The sequence below is a fragment of the Muntiacus reevesi genome, chromosome 19 (assembly GCF_963930625.1).
Source record: "Muntiacus reevesi chromosome 19, mMunRee1.1, whole genome shotgun sequence".
NCBI classification, from domain to species: Eukaryota; Metazoa; Chordata; class Mammalia; order Artiodactyla; family Cervidae; genus Muntiacus; species Muntiacus reevesi.
Window position 1 is genome coordinate 18755358 of NC_089267.1, and position 15885 is coordinate 18771242.

At 37.2% G+C, this 15885-nt stretch overlaps 1 protein-coding gene across 1 annotated transcript in view; it reads left to right on the top strand.

Annotated features, from left to right (window-relative positions):
- The window catches only part of BCKDHB (branched chain keto acid dehydrogenase E1 subunit beta), a 257499-nt gene that overhangs the window by 55375 nt on the left and 186239 nt on the right, over positions 1-15885 (top strand). The window contains exons 4-6 of the mRNA XM_065911327.1: positions 851-984; positions 1208-1363; positions 4354-4462. Coding sequence (XP_065767399.1) covers positions 851-984; positions 1208-1363; positions 4354-4462 — 399 coding nt within the window. The remainder of the gene's footprint in view (positions 1-850; positions 985-1207; positions 1364-4353; positions 4463-15885) is intronic.

Consider the following 15885-nt stretch of genomic DNA (forward strand, 5'->3'; position numbering starts at 1 on the left):
AGTTATATTTGTTAGCCATGTTCAAATATTCAATAGTTTTTACCTTTTTATTTTGATGTGCTTTTTCTGTCAGTGAGATGTGTACATGAACATCTCCCACTGTATTGGGAATTTTATCTAATTATCCTTTTAATTCTGTTAATTTTTTCTATTTATTTGTAGTTTGTGTTGTTATATGGGACTTCCCAAGTGGCTCGGTAGTAAAGAATCTGCATGCTAAGCAGGAGATGAGGGTTTGATCCCTGGATTGGGAAGATCTCCTGGAGGAGGAAGTGGCATCCCACTCCAGTATTCTTGCCGGGAAGATCCCATGGACAGAGGAGCCTGGCGGGCTACAGTCCATGGGGTTGAAAAGAGTCAGACATGACTCAGAGACTGAGCATGCATGTTGCTTATATGAGTATAAATTTAGAATTATGTCATCCTTATGAATTGAATCCTTTAACAGTATGAATTTTCCCTCTTTATCTCTGGTAGTACCTTTTCCCTTAAAGTCTACTTTGTTTGCTTTTAATGTAGTGACATCAGTTTCTTTTGGTTTAGGTTTTTCATTGTGTGTGTGTATTGTTTTTCCTTTTCCTTACATTTATTTTATTTATTTTTTTAAGCATGTGGGTTTTACTTTCTTTTATCCCAGTGTGACAGTCTTTCAATTTAGGACATTTAGGTTACTTGGTTAATATAATTACTATGTTTACCTTGAAACCAACCATTGCACTATTTCTTTACTGTCTCATTCACTGTTGCTTGTTTTCTCTACCTCACGGTTATTAACTCTGAATTTTCCGTTGTATCATGCATCACATTACTCTCATTTGTCATATGAAGGTGACTTTCTTGTCTTTTGTAGGTAAAGATAGAGTTTTTAATACCCCACTGTGTGAACAAGGAATCGTTGGATTTGGAATTGGAATCGCAGTCACTGGTGCTACCGCCATTGCAGAAATTCAGTTTGCGGATTATATTTTCCCTGCTTTTGATCAGGTGAGAAGATTGCATTTTGCCCTAATGGAGCATTTCTAAGGCAAGTCCGTGAAGTTTGGCAACTTTTACTTCCAATCTCCCGCCCCCTATCTTAGGAACTTTTTGTTACCTTTGAGCTATTTTGTTATGGGCATATATTTAAAGATTAGATAAAATGGCTTAAGAAAATCGATGGGAATAAAAGGACCGATCATGAGATATCCCTTTTCTCTTTTCCTCTCAGATTGTTAATGAAGCTGCCAAGTATCGCTACCGGTCTGGGGACCTTTTTAATTGTGGTAGCCTCACTATCCGGTCCCCTTGGGGCTGTGTGGGCCACGGGGCTCTCTATCATTCCCAGAGTCCTGAAGCTTTCTTTGCCCACTGCCCAGGAATCAAGGTATTCTCACTTACGTACTTTGCTTGCTCTCCATTTGATGTTTCCATTTTGGTTCATTCTATTAGTATTAACTAATATGCTTATCTAGAGAAAAGCAATCAGTATTTTTGGAATTTATATGAATTTAATTGTTTTTAAGAAAGAGAATTTTTATTTCTTTTAGATTAAGCACCCAGCCCAGGTTTATAGACTGTTCCTGAAGTGACACTGGCTTGACCCTGATGTTGATTTCATACACTTCAGATAATAAGACTGAAAACATAGTTTATCTTCAACCTCTTTCAAAGCTTTCTTTCTATTTTTTTGCAATAAAAATCATATTTATTTATCAAAATAGCATATTTTACCAAGACATGAAAAATGAAAATGACAAAGTAAGATATACATTCCTGTCTATCTTTGGCATGTTTCACGAATTTGTTCAATAGAAAGGCCATACTTGCAAATTCCATTTGAGCAGAAAGCTCTGTCTCTTTCTTTCTTTTGTGTTTTTAAAATATTTTTCTTGGAGTATAGGTGATTTATAATGTTATTAGTTTCAGGGGTACAGCAAAGTTAATTAGTTACACACATACATTTATCCACTCTTTTTTTTAGATTCTTTTCCCATATGTACAAAGCATTACAGAGAATTGAGTAGAGCTCCCTGTGCTGTATACAGCAGGTTCTTAATGGTTATCTATTTTCTTGAGACAAGCTTTTTATTTTGTATTGGGGTACAGCCAATTAACAATATTTTGATAGTTTCAGGTGAATGGCAAAGGGACTTAGCTCTACATATACCTGTATCAACTCTACCCCAAACTCCCCTCCCATTCATGCTGCCATATAACATTGAACAGAGTTCCATGTGCTATACAATGAATTCTTGCTGGTTATCCATTAAAAATATAGCAATGTGTAAAGCTCTGTTTCTTTCTAATGGAGCTTTCTCACTTAAAAGTTGATTCTGGTGTAATTTTAATAAATCTACTGCTTAAACCATATTTACGTCGCAGTCAGAGGAGTAAAGCTTTTGCTTTTAGTCTGTTTCCTATTTTTTCTTTCAAAAAAGAAGACTTTGTTACCTTGGTGTAATCTCTAATCCAGGGTAAGGTAAATGCTTCCTCAAGTCATTAATTTTGCAGCCTCTCTCTCTTTTATAGCCTTCCAGAATAATCTTAGGTCTTTTGATTAAAAAAATATATTTTTGATTATTTTATGTCCTAATTTTTAATAATATTTTCTTTTTTATTTTCTGAAAAACTTTCCAGTGAATCATTATAGAAACTCATAGATACGTCTACCCAGGGCTTTATGCCTGTTTTTTGATAACAGGAGTCATTTGTGGATGTGTGTGTATGTTTTATTATTTTTTTCAACCAGATCAAAGTTGTAAAATTAAGTAATGGTTTGCATAATTTTTCAATACAAGCTGCAAGTGGTAGTTTGGGCCAGAAACATTTCAGTCAACAGTTACTTTTGTGCTTGAGCTGAAGATCAATTCATGTTTAATGTCTATTTTTAAGACCTTGCTCCCCTTCACATTTTCTCTTTTATTTTATCCTAAATGAGAATATACATATAGTACAAAGGGCTAAAAATAAACATGAAGAAGGCCGATGAAGAAAAACTAACATAGGAACATAAGATTAAGACATGGTGTGTCACAATGAGCTATTCATTTAGCAGTCTATTTTCAGAAAATAGTGAGATTTGTGCTATTTTATTTTTTAAATAAAAATCCTTCACTAAAATTTTATAAAAATGATTTTGAAAGTCAAATACAGTTTGCTTCAAGCAATCTTATTTGAGTCTTTGTGATAAATTCAGCTATATTTCGATGATAGCTCTTCATGTGTAACACTTAGGTGTATGCAGTTGTTTAAGAATGATTAAACTGGACAACAGCTTGTGATCTGAGCCAAAGTGGTGTAGAAGTTAAGAACCTGATGAGTCAGAAGAGGTGAAAATCCCTGATGTAGCAAGTGATGTAACCTTGGGCAAGTTACTTGGTTCCTGCTTACACCTCATTCTTTTAATTTCTAAATTGGGGAAAATAATAATTGCTACTTCATGGAATTGGTATGAACAGTAGGTGAATTAATCCACATTGTGAGTTTAGCCCAGTTAACACACTTGCTACCTGCTGCCTTTACTGTTACTTTCCTCCTTATCAACTTCATTCTCAAGAAGGGCCTGAGCCCTTTCTCCAGCTGGAAGTGTGTTGGATCCACACTTTGCTTTTAGTTTTGCAGTGAAGTGAAAAAAAGAAGTGGAAGTGTTAGTCCCTCAGTTGTGTCTGACTCTTTTGACCTCATCAACTGTACCCCACCAGGGCTCCTCTGTCCATGGAATTTTCCAGGCAAGAATACTGGAGTGGATTGCCATTCCATTCTCCAGGGGATCTTCCTGACCCAGGGACTGAACCTGGGACTCCTGCATTGCAGGCAGATTCTTAGCTGTCTGAGCCACCAGGAACTTTTGCTGTAACTACATGCTATATTACGTTGATCATAAAGTTCAGTGGATTATTTTTCCACTTAAGAAGTGAAGGCCAGATTTATCATGGGAAAAGAGATTTTATTTCTGGGGAAATAAGAGATGTTAAATCTGGGGAAGAAACTTGCATACCTTTGAAAGTAGCAGTAACATATTAGCAGAAAAGACTTTGGAGGTCAATACAGGAAGATATTGATAACTTTACTCTTTTGTTTTGGTGAATGCTCTTTGTGGTTTCCTTTTATTTTTTAATGTATGTGCAAGTTTAGCTCCTTGAGAAAATAACAGTATCTTAATTACCAGAATATGGTGGGCATGCGATAAATATTTGTGGAACAAATGGAATTGTTTTGGACAATATGTAAATTTTATGATTAATAGTAATTAGTCTAAAAATACAAGATTTCTATATTAGTAACAATTGGTTATTTAAATTTTGACCCTTATGAATGAGTTTACTGGGAGACATTTTCACTAAAATTGTCTTTAAAAATAATCTGTTTTTGCAGGTGGTTGTACCCAGAAGCCCTTTCCAGGCCAAGGGACTTCTTTTATCATGCATAGAGGATAAAAATCCTTGTATATTTTTTGAACCTAAAATACTTTACAGGGCAGCAGGTAAAAATTTCCTTTATTTTATATTTATAAACATCTTTATGCATTTTTTTGGCACAGCTCAAAATTAGAATTTTTCTTTAATAAGCTTGATTTGTATTTCCATTTTGGAAAAAGATTCTGATTTCTTCTATACTTAGTTTGTCTTCATCTGTATATTTTAAGTTAACTTTAGGGGAAATCCTCTAGCTATTTAAATCTTAATTTTGGAAACAAGGAAGCAATATGAAGTGGTAGCAAGAATGTAGGGATTATATTTGGCTACACAGTAGATGTTAAGTGGATGTGAGTTGAATGAAAAGGTGAATGAACTCATTGTACTAAATAATAAATGCCCTTTTAGCCAAAGTGTGTTTATAGGTCTTCATCTAAATTAGGATTCCTTTGAGAGTGAAATCGTTGTTCAGTCACTCAGTCATGTGACCCCATGGACTGCGGCACACCAGGCTTCCCTGTCCTTTACCATCTCCCAGAGTTTGCTCAAACTCATGTCCATTGAGTCAGTGATGCCATCCAATCATCTCATCCTCTGCTGTCCCCTTTTCCTCCTGCCTTCAGTCTTTCCCAGCATCAGGGTCTTTTCCAATGAGTCAGCTCTTCACATCAGGTGGCCAAAGTATTGGAACTTCAGTTTCAGCATCGGTCCTTCAAAATGAATATTCAGAGTTGATTTCCATTAAGATTGACTGTTTTGGTCTCCTTGCTGTCCAAGGGACTCTAAAGAGTCTTCTCTAGCACCCCAGTTTGAAAGAGAGTGAAGGGGCCACGATTAAGCTGTGACATAATGTCTACACTGGGATGGGCATCTGAGGCAGACGATGTGTTTGATCACCCTCCTTCTAGCTCAGTATCACCATTCTGTAAACACTCATCCATGATAGCTACTTTTTCAGCCATAATGGACATTTGATCATCAAACTGTTTATTCTGCCTAATGTGTATTTTGATTTTGAATTTGAGAAACATTGCTTTGGCAAATCATTCTTTTCCTTGAATAGTTAAGCTGAGAAACATTTTGTTTTATGGTGATGTGAATTATGTACATTTAAATACATGTGTAAAGATATTAAGTGTTCAGTTGTATAGATTTGGCAGTCTTATGTGTCTACATAACCACTATGTAAAATACGACTGAAAAATTTTCATGGCTCCAGGAAGCTCCTTCCTGCCTTCTCTCTGCCAATCCCTTCTCCCTATCCCAAACTTAGCCACTTTCTAATTGCTTTCAGCACTGATTAGCTGCACACAATTTTGGGCTTCATATAAACAAATCAGTGCTGTATATATTCTTTTGTGTTTGCCTTCTTTAGCTCAACAGGATAGTTCTGAGAGTCATTCATAATGTTACTTGTATCAGGGGTTTATTCCTTATTGCTGAGTAGCATTTCCACTGTATGAATATTTCACAGTTTATCCCTTTCCTTGTTGACGAACAAATGACCATCATTGTTTTTAGTTTTTGTCTATTTTGTACAAGGTTGCTCTGGACATTCTTGCACAAGTGTTTTTGTGAACATGTTTCTTTCTTTTTTAGAGGTGGTGGGGAAATAAACATCTAGGGATAGAATTGGTGTGCCACAGAGTAGATGTAGATTGAATGTTCTAAGAATCTACTGAAGAATTTTTTGGAGTGGTTTTGCCATTTTACATTTCCCTTGGAAATGTGTCTTTAGTTGCTCTTAATCATACTTTAAATTGAATCTATATACTTTTTAAGAGCTCTACTATTATCTATCCCATTATGGAATGAAAAGTGACTAACAAACAATTTGTAATCTTAGGTGAAGAGGAAAACATCAGTGTTATACAGAGTAGCTGTTTGATTTCTAATTAATTTGAATACTCTATGAGAATTGTATTTGTCAGGCTAACCAATTCAGGCTAATCAATTAATACAGGTTTTTTTTTCCAGTATTTAATAAATAGAGACTGAGTAAGAAACATTTGCAAAATATTCACTTTGTTATGGATTTTGAAATTGGGATTGGTGAGGGAAATGTTTAATGTTATAGGATTCCAGCTAAGAGAATGAGCTTGAGAAATTTGTTTTAGGTTTGGCACTGAGAGCAATTATGAAAGAGCCAGATGAGGGTTGGGACTCAAAAGTTTTTCTTCAGTTTCCCTGTGATTGATTATGTGCCATTTCAGGGACTTGTTTTTGTTGTTGTGTTGTGGTTTGTTTTTTCTGGCCACTCCCCGTGACTTGCAGGGTCTTAGTTCCTTGATGAGGAATTGAACCTGAGTCCTTGGCAGTGCTAGCGCTGAGATCTGACCACTGGATTGCCAGGGAATTCCTTCAGGGACTCGTAACTGAATCTTTTCTTGATCCCAATCTTGTGTGTTAGTCCTTCAGTCAGGGCTGACTGTTTGTGACCCCATGGACTTTAGCCCACCAGGCTCCTCTGTCCATGAATTCTCTAGGCAAGAATACTGGAGTGGGTTGCCATTCCCTTCTCCAGGAGATCTTCCCGACCCAGGGATTGAACCCTGGTCTTCTGCATTGCAGGCAGATTTTTTACCGTGTGAGCCACCAGGGAAGTCCCTTGATCCCCAGTCTCGGTAAAGACTAAAGAAGTGTTAGTTCTTTTATGGCTAGAGAACTTCTCCATAGATGAAAGTAGGCTTGGAAAAGAGTTAGCTACCAGAGTCTTTATATGAGTCTTTATATGAGTGGTTATCAAGGTTGATCCCCGGGGCCAGCCACAGAAGCTCTGTGGGAGCTTCTGAGAAATCCAGGTTATCAGGCTTCAGTCCAAGTGCCTACTGAATCAGAACCTCTAGGGACTGCCCCGCTTGCTCCATCTTCACAGTCTTCCAGGTTCTTCTGACTCATACTTTTTTTTTTTTTGCATTTTATTTACTTTATTGGAAAGAGAGAAAGCCATGACCACAGTATTGTCTATAGAAATCAGCTTCTCAAAAGTCCATAAGTTTAGGATGAAGGAGAGCAGAATATGTTAACTCCCGAATACACCACTTTGGAATATTGATTATTTTGAATTCAAGTTACTAAAAAGCAGCAGGTGCCAGAACACTCTGACCCTCCATTGTCCCATGAAAGCAGGAAATAAATCTTCCATGTGAAACTACCCTCCCTGTGTCAGGAGGGTTACAAGGTGTCCTTATCACCAGATATAGGGACTTCTGGGCCAAGAAGGCTGGATAAGTACATCTTGTCACTTTCCCACTAATTTGTTACCCCAAACCCAAACTCCTTTGTTTTGCCAGTTCTTCATGAGTAACTTTTGAGAATCAGAGTATACTGTCAGTTTGGAAGCAATAGTTATCCCCATTTATTTATCACCAGTCGTTCTTATGTAGAATTCAGGATGCCTTTAACCCATAGTTATCTTAGATTCGACCTCTGGTTCAAATCTGTGTCTTGTAGCTGAGCATAGTTCAGTTTCTGCTTTTTGGTTGGGGAATCGGGGCTCTGAATGTTCTGACACTGATTCGTCAATTGCTGCCTGCACACAGCCCAAAGTTCTCTAGCTCTATCAGTTAATTCTCAGGTCTGCTTTATACCTGCGGAGGAAACTCTAAAATTAAAGTTATTTGGAATGATATAAAAAAGCTATCAAAATGGATTATTTTGATTCAATAATCTGGATTATCATGCTGGGTGGAAGACAGTTCTGATGGAGTCTAATAGATAAAAGAAGGTGCTTCAGATGTATTTGAAAGATCAGAATAGCCTGATAATTTCTAAGTGATGATAATAGGAAGACTTGTAGTATTCATAAGCACTAACTTAATAGATTGACTTTTTGCCCTACATTCATTCTTGAATTTTCAGCATACATTTGGGAATAGTTAAAACAAAGGGGACTAAAGATATGAGCCTTTACATTTAAATATTTTTAAAGAGTTTACATTGGGAAAGTTCATATAGTAATAGATATAGATATATACTATTATATTACAAATACTATCCTGACAATTCTTTGTAAAACGGAGTTGTTTGGGAGTTGTGTTCATTGTATAATCACTCATTTAAGTTAATTATCCAGTGATCTTAACTCAGGGCTTCAATGCCTGCCTATTAGTGCAGGAGACTTTAGGGATGCAGGTTTCAATCCTTGGGTCAGTAAGATCCCCTGGAGGAGGGCATGGCAACTTACCTCGGTATTCTTGCCTGGAAAATCCAATGGGAAGAGGAGCCTGGTGGGCTACAGTCCATAGGGTTGCAGAGTCAGACACAAATGAAGCGACTTACCACAGCACAGCACAATCTTAACTCAATGGGACATGGTCAAGTATAAAGAAGAACACAGAAGCTAACTGTTGAGTAGTCTGAGCCAATGTCAATAAAATCTATACAGGTAAGTCTTGATTTTGGATATGGATGATATCTTACATACATAGATATATTCATGAATTATCCAATTTCAAAAAATTAGGTTGACAATAAAACTCATCATAAGACCTTAAGCCTGATGGAAATTAACCCCTCACATGAACATCCCACTGGGCAGTGAAGTGGCCCCTCAGGCATCCAGGTACCAGGGCACTTCTGTCTGGTACCTGGCACTTCTGTTGTCTTCAACATGGTCCCAGGTGGGTGCTCCATTCCCAACATCACAGATCCATTCCAGCCACCAGGAAGGGGAGAGGGAGTCTTCTCTTTAAAGAATGACATGGAAGTTGCACGTATTAAATCTACTCCTATCCCATTGATCAGAACTTAATCACAGGGCCACACCTCACCACAAGAGAGGCTGACAGTGTAGTTGCATGTGTGTGCTCAGTCACCTTAGTCGTGTCCAACTGTTTGCAACCCCACTGGCCAAAAGCAAAGCTTGCCAGGCTCCTCTGTCCATGAGATTTTCCTGGCAAGAATACTGGAGTGGATTGCCATGCCCTCCTCCAGGGGGTCTTCCCGACCCAGGAATCGAACTTGCTTGTCCTATGGATTCTTTCCTACTGAGCCACCGGGGAAACCGACAAGATAATTGAGTGCTGGGCTGAAGACTAAGAATGTTGTTGTTACATAGTGATGGGAGGCAGATATCGACAACTACCCATCCCTGCCACAGTTGCTTTCATGGTTTCCAAAAGAAGTTACTACATTTTAGGAGGGGATAGAACTTTTAGGAAAAATAATATGGTTAGACTTGTTGTCTACTTCTAGGGATTTATTTCAGAGTATACTAATAAAAGTCTGAGAAAATGATACATTGGTACAAATGGTTAATCACAGCACCATTTATAAGAACAAGAACTGGAAACACCCTTACTTGTCAATCACTAGGGGGGCTTGGGGTTGGTTGAGTAAATTAAACTGTATCCATTTGATGGATTATACTTCAGATCTCTGTATACTGCTATGTCAGTCAGGGTCTGGTCAGGCCTCACAATAGTCCCACGGATAAAGTCCCTAAAAGAAGATAGAGTCTCTTGGAGGAGGAACAAGAATAGACAGTGACAACCCCTTTGAGACTTCAGATATTAGAATATCATATAAAGAATGCAAAAAAAAGTAGGTTTTATATTTTAAAAAGGAGACATTTGAAATTAGAAATAGTAGACAAGCAAATTTGAATATCTAGAATGTCTAGAAAAGAGAAATAAAAAAATGAAAGAAAAAAATCCCTTCTGATTTAACCAGAAATTACAAACAGATAAAGGAAAAATTAGTAAACTAGAAGATAAGGTTAAAAAAAAATTTACTAGAGGGTCATCTAGAGAAGCAAAGGGGAGAATAGGAAAGATATTGAGTATGAGGGGAGAATGAGGAAGTCTGAATATGTCTAAGGAACAGAGTTCAGTGAGATTCCTAATAAAGTTCATTAATAGAATTTTGCTGACAAAGAAGTTCCCTGGCGTGTTTTTGCCACTCTATTGTAATCAGAACTAGGTTGGTACGATAGGAAATATTTCAGGGGGGCCTCAGCTATTACTTACTTTCCCCTCTAGCATTTATTTTCCCAAATGTGGAGTCATTTTCTCTGTGATTCTTGAAGTATTTAAAAGATACTAGGTCAAGAGTTCCTTAGGAAGCTAAAGTATTAAGCATCTAAAAAAAATATAACTTGCTAACTCAAAGATGAATTTTCACTTAATGGAGAATTTTTATCTATATATCACTAAATCCTGTTCAGAAATGGTTGAGTTATAGAACATAATAGTTATCCAAGGCTTTAGCTTGTGCGCACAGCTGTCTCCCAGTAGTTAATTTTTCGGCGTCTATTGGTCCTTTATTTTTCTGTGGGACATCTTCCCATGGGCACTGCTTTTAGTGCATTGTATTTGGTCCTGAAGGAGCTGAACTCCATCATCTCAGGGAATGGGTATGTGGCTCCAGTCCAGCTATTGACTTTCCTGGGGCTTTCTGTGTGGAGATGAAGCTGCACTTTCTGTGGGCAGTTTGCCTGGGGTGACCTGGGACTGCCAGCCATGTCACTTGGTAAATGATAAATGATGGTCTCTAGTAGAAGACTGTGAGATCAAACACATGTGTTCACTGTGGGTGGAGAGAAATAGGAACCCAGAGTGAAAATCCTCGCCATTCCTATTCTTTAGGTTAGTCCCTAGACTTCCCTGAGCTCCTTCTTTCTTTTTTTAAAAAAATTATTTACATTTATTTATTTATTGACTGTGCTGCATGGCTTGTGCAATCTTAGTTCCCTGATCAGGGATTGAACCTGTACCCCCTGCAATGAAAGCACAGTCTTAACTACTGGACCACCAGGGAAGTCCCCTGAGTTCTTTATTTCTTGAATCTTAACTTGACTAATGGCTATTTCCCCCAGGTCCTTCTGTTTAATCTCATTGTAAGTCAAACCGCCTTTGTGTTTCAGTCTTCCATAAACTTTGCTGATAAAAATTGGTAACCTGACTCATCTAACCTGATAGAGAAAAGATATTCTCTCTTAAAATGAAAGCATCCCCAGTTGGATTACCAAGATAAGCCGTGGCCTTTCACAGCCTGATGTAAATGCTACTTTTGTCCTCATGCTAAAACAGGATGCTCATCTGTTTATAATAGTCCTTATTACTTCATAAGGTTGAGATAATCCATGTGTGTATTTACTCACTGTTCATGTACTTTTAAAATACTTATATGCTAGACATAATGCAGTATTGTGTAGGCCAGTTGTTAATCCTCATAATAACCTTGCCAGAAATTGTCGCTATTAATACTTTATCCATGAGGAACCTGAGGATGAAACAACTGCCCAAATCCATACAAACAGGATTCAAATCCAGACAGTCCATCTCTCGAGTACTGGGCATATATTCACAGATGGTTCTATTTAATTGCCACAAAAGCTCTGCCAGGTGGTATTATCTAGAAACTGAAGTTGAGAGAGTTTAAGAAACTTGCTCACAGAGGAATGAGTGATAGAGTTAGGTTTTATTTTATTTTATCTTTAGAGTTAGGTTTTAAACCAAGATGTTCTGACCCCAGAGGTGGCTTTTTGTCGAAAAGCTTACCCTACTTTGCATCCCATTTAAACACCATTGAGTGGAGGGTATCATTGAAACAATCCTTCCTATAGTGTATGGTGCAAGGTTTGACTGTATACTGACTGCTTTAACTTCTCTATTGGCATAGGATGAATTTGCTTCTTTGAAAGTTATAAAAATTACATGACACATTCCATTGTAGTCACAGGTGCTCTGTGCCGTCATTAAGGGACTTGGTCTCATGTTCCGAGCTGGAGGCAAAGGCAGCTGAGAAATGTAGTTTTCCTGCATTTCAGAGAGAAGGGGTGGAACTGTCTGTGTCTGTCACAGCTCCTCTGAAACTCTTCAATCCCTCATTTTTGGACCTAGTCCCCAAACACTGTTCTATATTCAAATATCTGTGCTGTGGTGACTCTCCTGTATGTCTGGTCCACAACATTTAGAAAGGATTTCTTGCAGTTCAGCCACTCACTTTTTAGAGTACCAAGATGAAAAAGAGGTCGGTCATCCATTCCTTAGGCAGCAATTTTCTTGAATTTTATTTCTACTTATTTTTAATATACAATAGATATAAAACTTGTACCTTCTAAATCTGGAAGGAAAAAGGAAATAGTGCTTGGGAGCACATATTCTGATTATGACGTTTAAACTTTTAGAAAATGGCAGAGGGACATTTAGAAGAGGTAAATAAGGAAGAGCCATCTAGACAGTGTAAAAAATATACAAAGTAGTTTCAATTCAAAAAGAAAAACGGGTCAGTGGCATTATCACATGTAAGCATCTTGTGGAGAAGCTGTTCTTAGTATGTCTTTTGAACTTTTTGGTTTTATTTAATTGAATAATTCAGGACATTAGTGATACTGAAGTAAATATGACTTTCATCTCTGATTCTTCCTAGTGTGGAGAAATAAGACTAAAAGCTTTTGCTACCTTATTTCCTGAAATCATGCTATCCTTTCAGACAAAAATAGATCATAATGATAGCAAGGATTTTCTTTTCTTCTCTTGTAAGCAAATACACAGATTATATATAAATTCACACATTCTGAAGAGAATAAAATTGTTTTAAGTAGTTTTTGAATGGTAGTAGACTTCCAAAATATTTTTGCCAAATACCAGTGTACACAAAAAAAATTTGTATTTTTTGTTATAAATTTGTTTTGGTTGGCATCATTAAGCACATTATTTTTGTGCAGACTAGAACATTTAATCCTAAGCATGGTCACTGATAAGAATTAAGTTCCATCCAGTAATGAGAGAAAATTCATGTTAGATGTTAGTTTTTAAACTAAAATGATGCATAGGATTTAAAAAAGCAAATAATGTTATCAAAAATAGTAGTTACTTACTTCAACCTTTAGCAAATTCATGTTTCTTTCCCCACAGGCAATCATTTCTAGTAGTTTCTTGTAATATTTTATATCATCAGATTTGTATTAATAAATAATATGCTTACACAGCTTTTTAAAATTTTAGGCATTATACTTTAACTTTCTACTAGAATTTAGGCCAGCACTTCATGGCAAATAGATGGGGAGAAAGTGGAAGCAGTGATAGATTTTATTTTCTTGGACTCCAAAATCACTATGGATGGTGACTGCGGCAATGAAATTTAAAGATGCTTGGTTCTTGGAAGGAAAGCTATGACAAATCTAGACAGCATATTAAAAAGCAGAAACATCACTTTGCCAACAAAGGTCTGTATAATCAAAAGTAGAGTTTTTCTAGTACTCAGGTATGGATGTGAGAATTGGACCATAAAGAAGGCTAAGTGCCGAAGAATTGATGTTTTCAAATTACAATACTGGAGAAGACTCTTGAGAGTCTCTTGGACTGCAAGGAGATCAAACCAGTCAATTCTAAAGGAAATCAATCCTGGATATTCATTGGAAGGACTGTTACTGAAGCTTCAATAGTTTCGCCACCTGATGCGAAGAGCCGACTCATTGAAAAAGACCCTAATCGTTCCATCTGGGAAAGATTGAAGGCAAAAGAAGTGGGCAACAGAGGATGAGACGGTTAGACAGTGTCACTGACTCAGTGAATTTGAGCAAACTCCAGGAGATAGGGGAGGACAGAGGAGCCTGGTGTGCTGCAGATCGTGGGGTCACCAAGAGTCAGACGTGACTTAATGACTGAACAACAGCAACAGCAAAGAATTAGCCCCCTTCTTTCCCCCAGCTGTGCCATTGCTCCTCTTCAGAATATCCAAACTTTAAAAAAGTATCTCTATAGAATTATAGTGTATAACTTTTTAGTGTATAATTATAGTGTATAATTTTTTTCAGGTCATTATTTAGTGTTCACATTGCTATGACTATATTGATCTGATTCACAACTGAGCCAAAAAACTGTATGGTTTTATTTCCTCTTCGGTATACAGCACTTTGTCCTCTCTGAAATGTTTTTTTCTCTTTTCATTTTCTTGATTTCTCATGTTTCTATGACTAATATAATTCCTACTATCCTTAACATAATCTTGTTTTTTAATTATGTTCAGACACATTAGGTGGTCAGTCTGGTTTTTCTTTATCCCGTAGGCAACTCTCTTTTTTGGGGGCCATCAATTAATGTAGTTAAGATTGTAGATTTTTGAACCAGACTGCCTGAGTTTGAAGTACTGACTCCACTGCTTACCAGTTACGTGACTTTTGGCAAGCTGTTCAACCTCTCTGTTTTAGTTGTCTCAGCTATGCAATGAGGATAATGACAGTACTTACCTCAAGTTGATTTAAAGATGAAATGAATAGATTTGAAGATACCAACACAATGAGAGTTCTCAGTGCTGCTTGTAGCTGATGTAACTCCCAAGGATAACTCAGTTCTATCCTTAGTCTCAATATGTGATAAAAAAAATCTATTTTTATATCATCTGCTTTATCTATACATGTGAAGGCAGTGATAAAATTTGCTCAATGCAACTTGGAAGTCCAAGAAAGTTCAATTACCCCATCTAAACTACTTTAGTTTTCTCTTTTTTTTTCAATTAAAAAAATATATGCATATTGAAAATAACATGTTTTAATATTTCAGTGCAGACAACAGTATAGTTATGTGGTTAGCAGTGCCTCACATTGTTTTCTTAAAAGGATTAGTTTTTTCTTATCATAAAGGTACCTCATGGTCTACTGGCAAGCTTTGATGCTTAGCAAACCACTTAGGGGCCTAAATCAACTTTCTGTACCGCTTGTGTACAGGCCAGCAATGTAGGCTGAACTCACCTGAACAGGTCAGGTTTCAGGTGGGATCTCTAATAGGTCTGTCATCAGTTGCAAGTCAAGTGTGGGTTGAATTTGCCGCTGTTAGTTGGGCTATCTCACGTATCTGGAGCTGTGGTTGGTGCGCCTTGGTCTACCTGTCTCATTTTCCAGTACGCTAGCTCAGACTTGTTCACGTGCTGGAAGCTGCTGTCACAGAGAGCAAGCAGAAATATGCGAGGCTTTTGAGTCCTAGGCTAGGAACTGGTACACCATCTCTTCCGTAAGAGTGTGTTGCCCAAAGCAAGGCACAAGGCCAGGCCCAAGTTCAGGAGGGGGGCAAAGAGATTTCCACATCTCCATGGGAACAACTGCAAAGTCACAGAGCAAAGGGTGTGGATAGATGTTAAAGGATTATGGCTAGTTTTTAATCTCTTGTATGTTTGTTGAAGCTTCTGAAAAGTACAAGAGCCATGATAAAAGGAGCTTATAAATCCATCCCCTGACTCCTGTTGATTTTTGTTGTACATACTGCTAGACTTGTATCTATAACTTTAAACATTTTATTGCTGTCTGTGTATTTGTTTTCATTTGTTTGATTGCAAGTGACTTTCTACTTTTGATGTTTTTAGTTTCGTATTTATTTTGTATGAACTGTTCACATAGACTTCATTCTTAACCTTGTGAAGTAGCATTTATTGTAAACCTAAGATGAGCAGGAAGTGCAGCGAATAGATCATTATCCTATTTTGTGTGAAAAGGCCTTGAAGTAGTATTGAAAAGCAAGAAGAATCAGAAGGTTTGCAACTTGAAGTACAA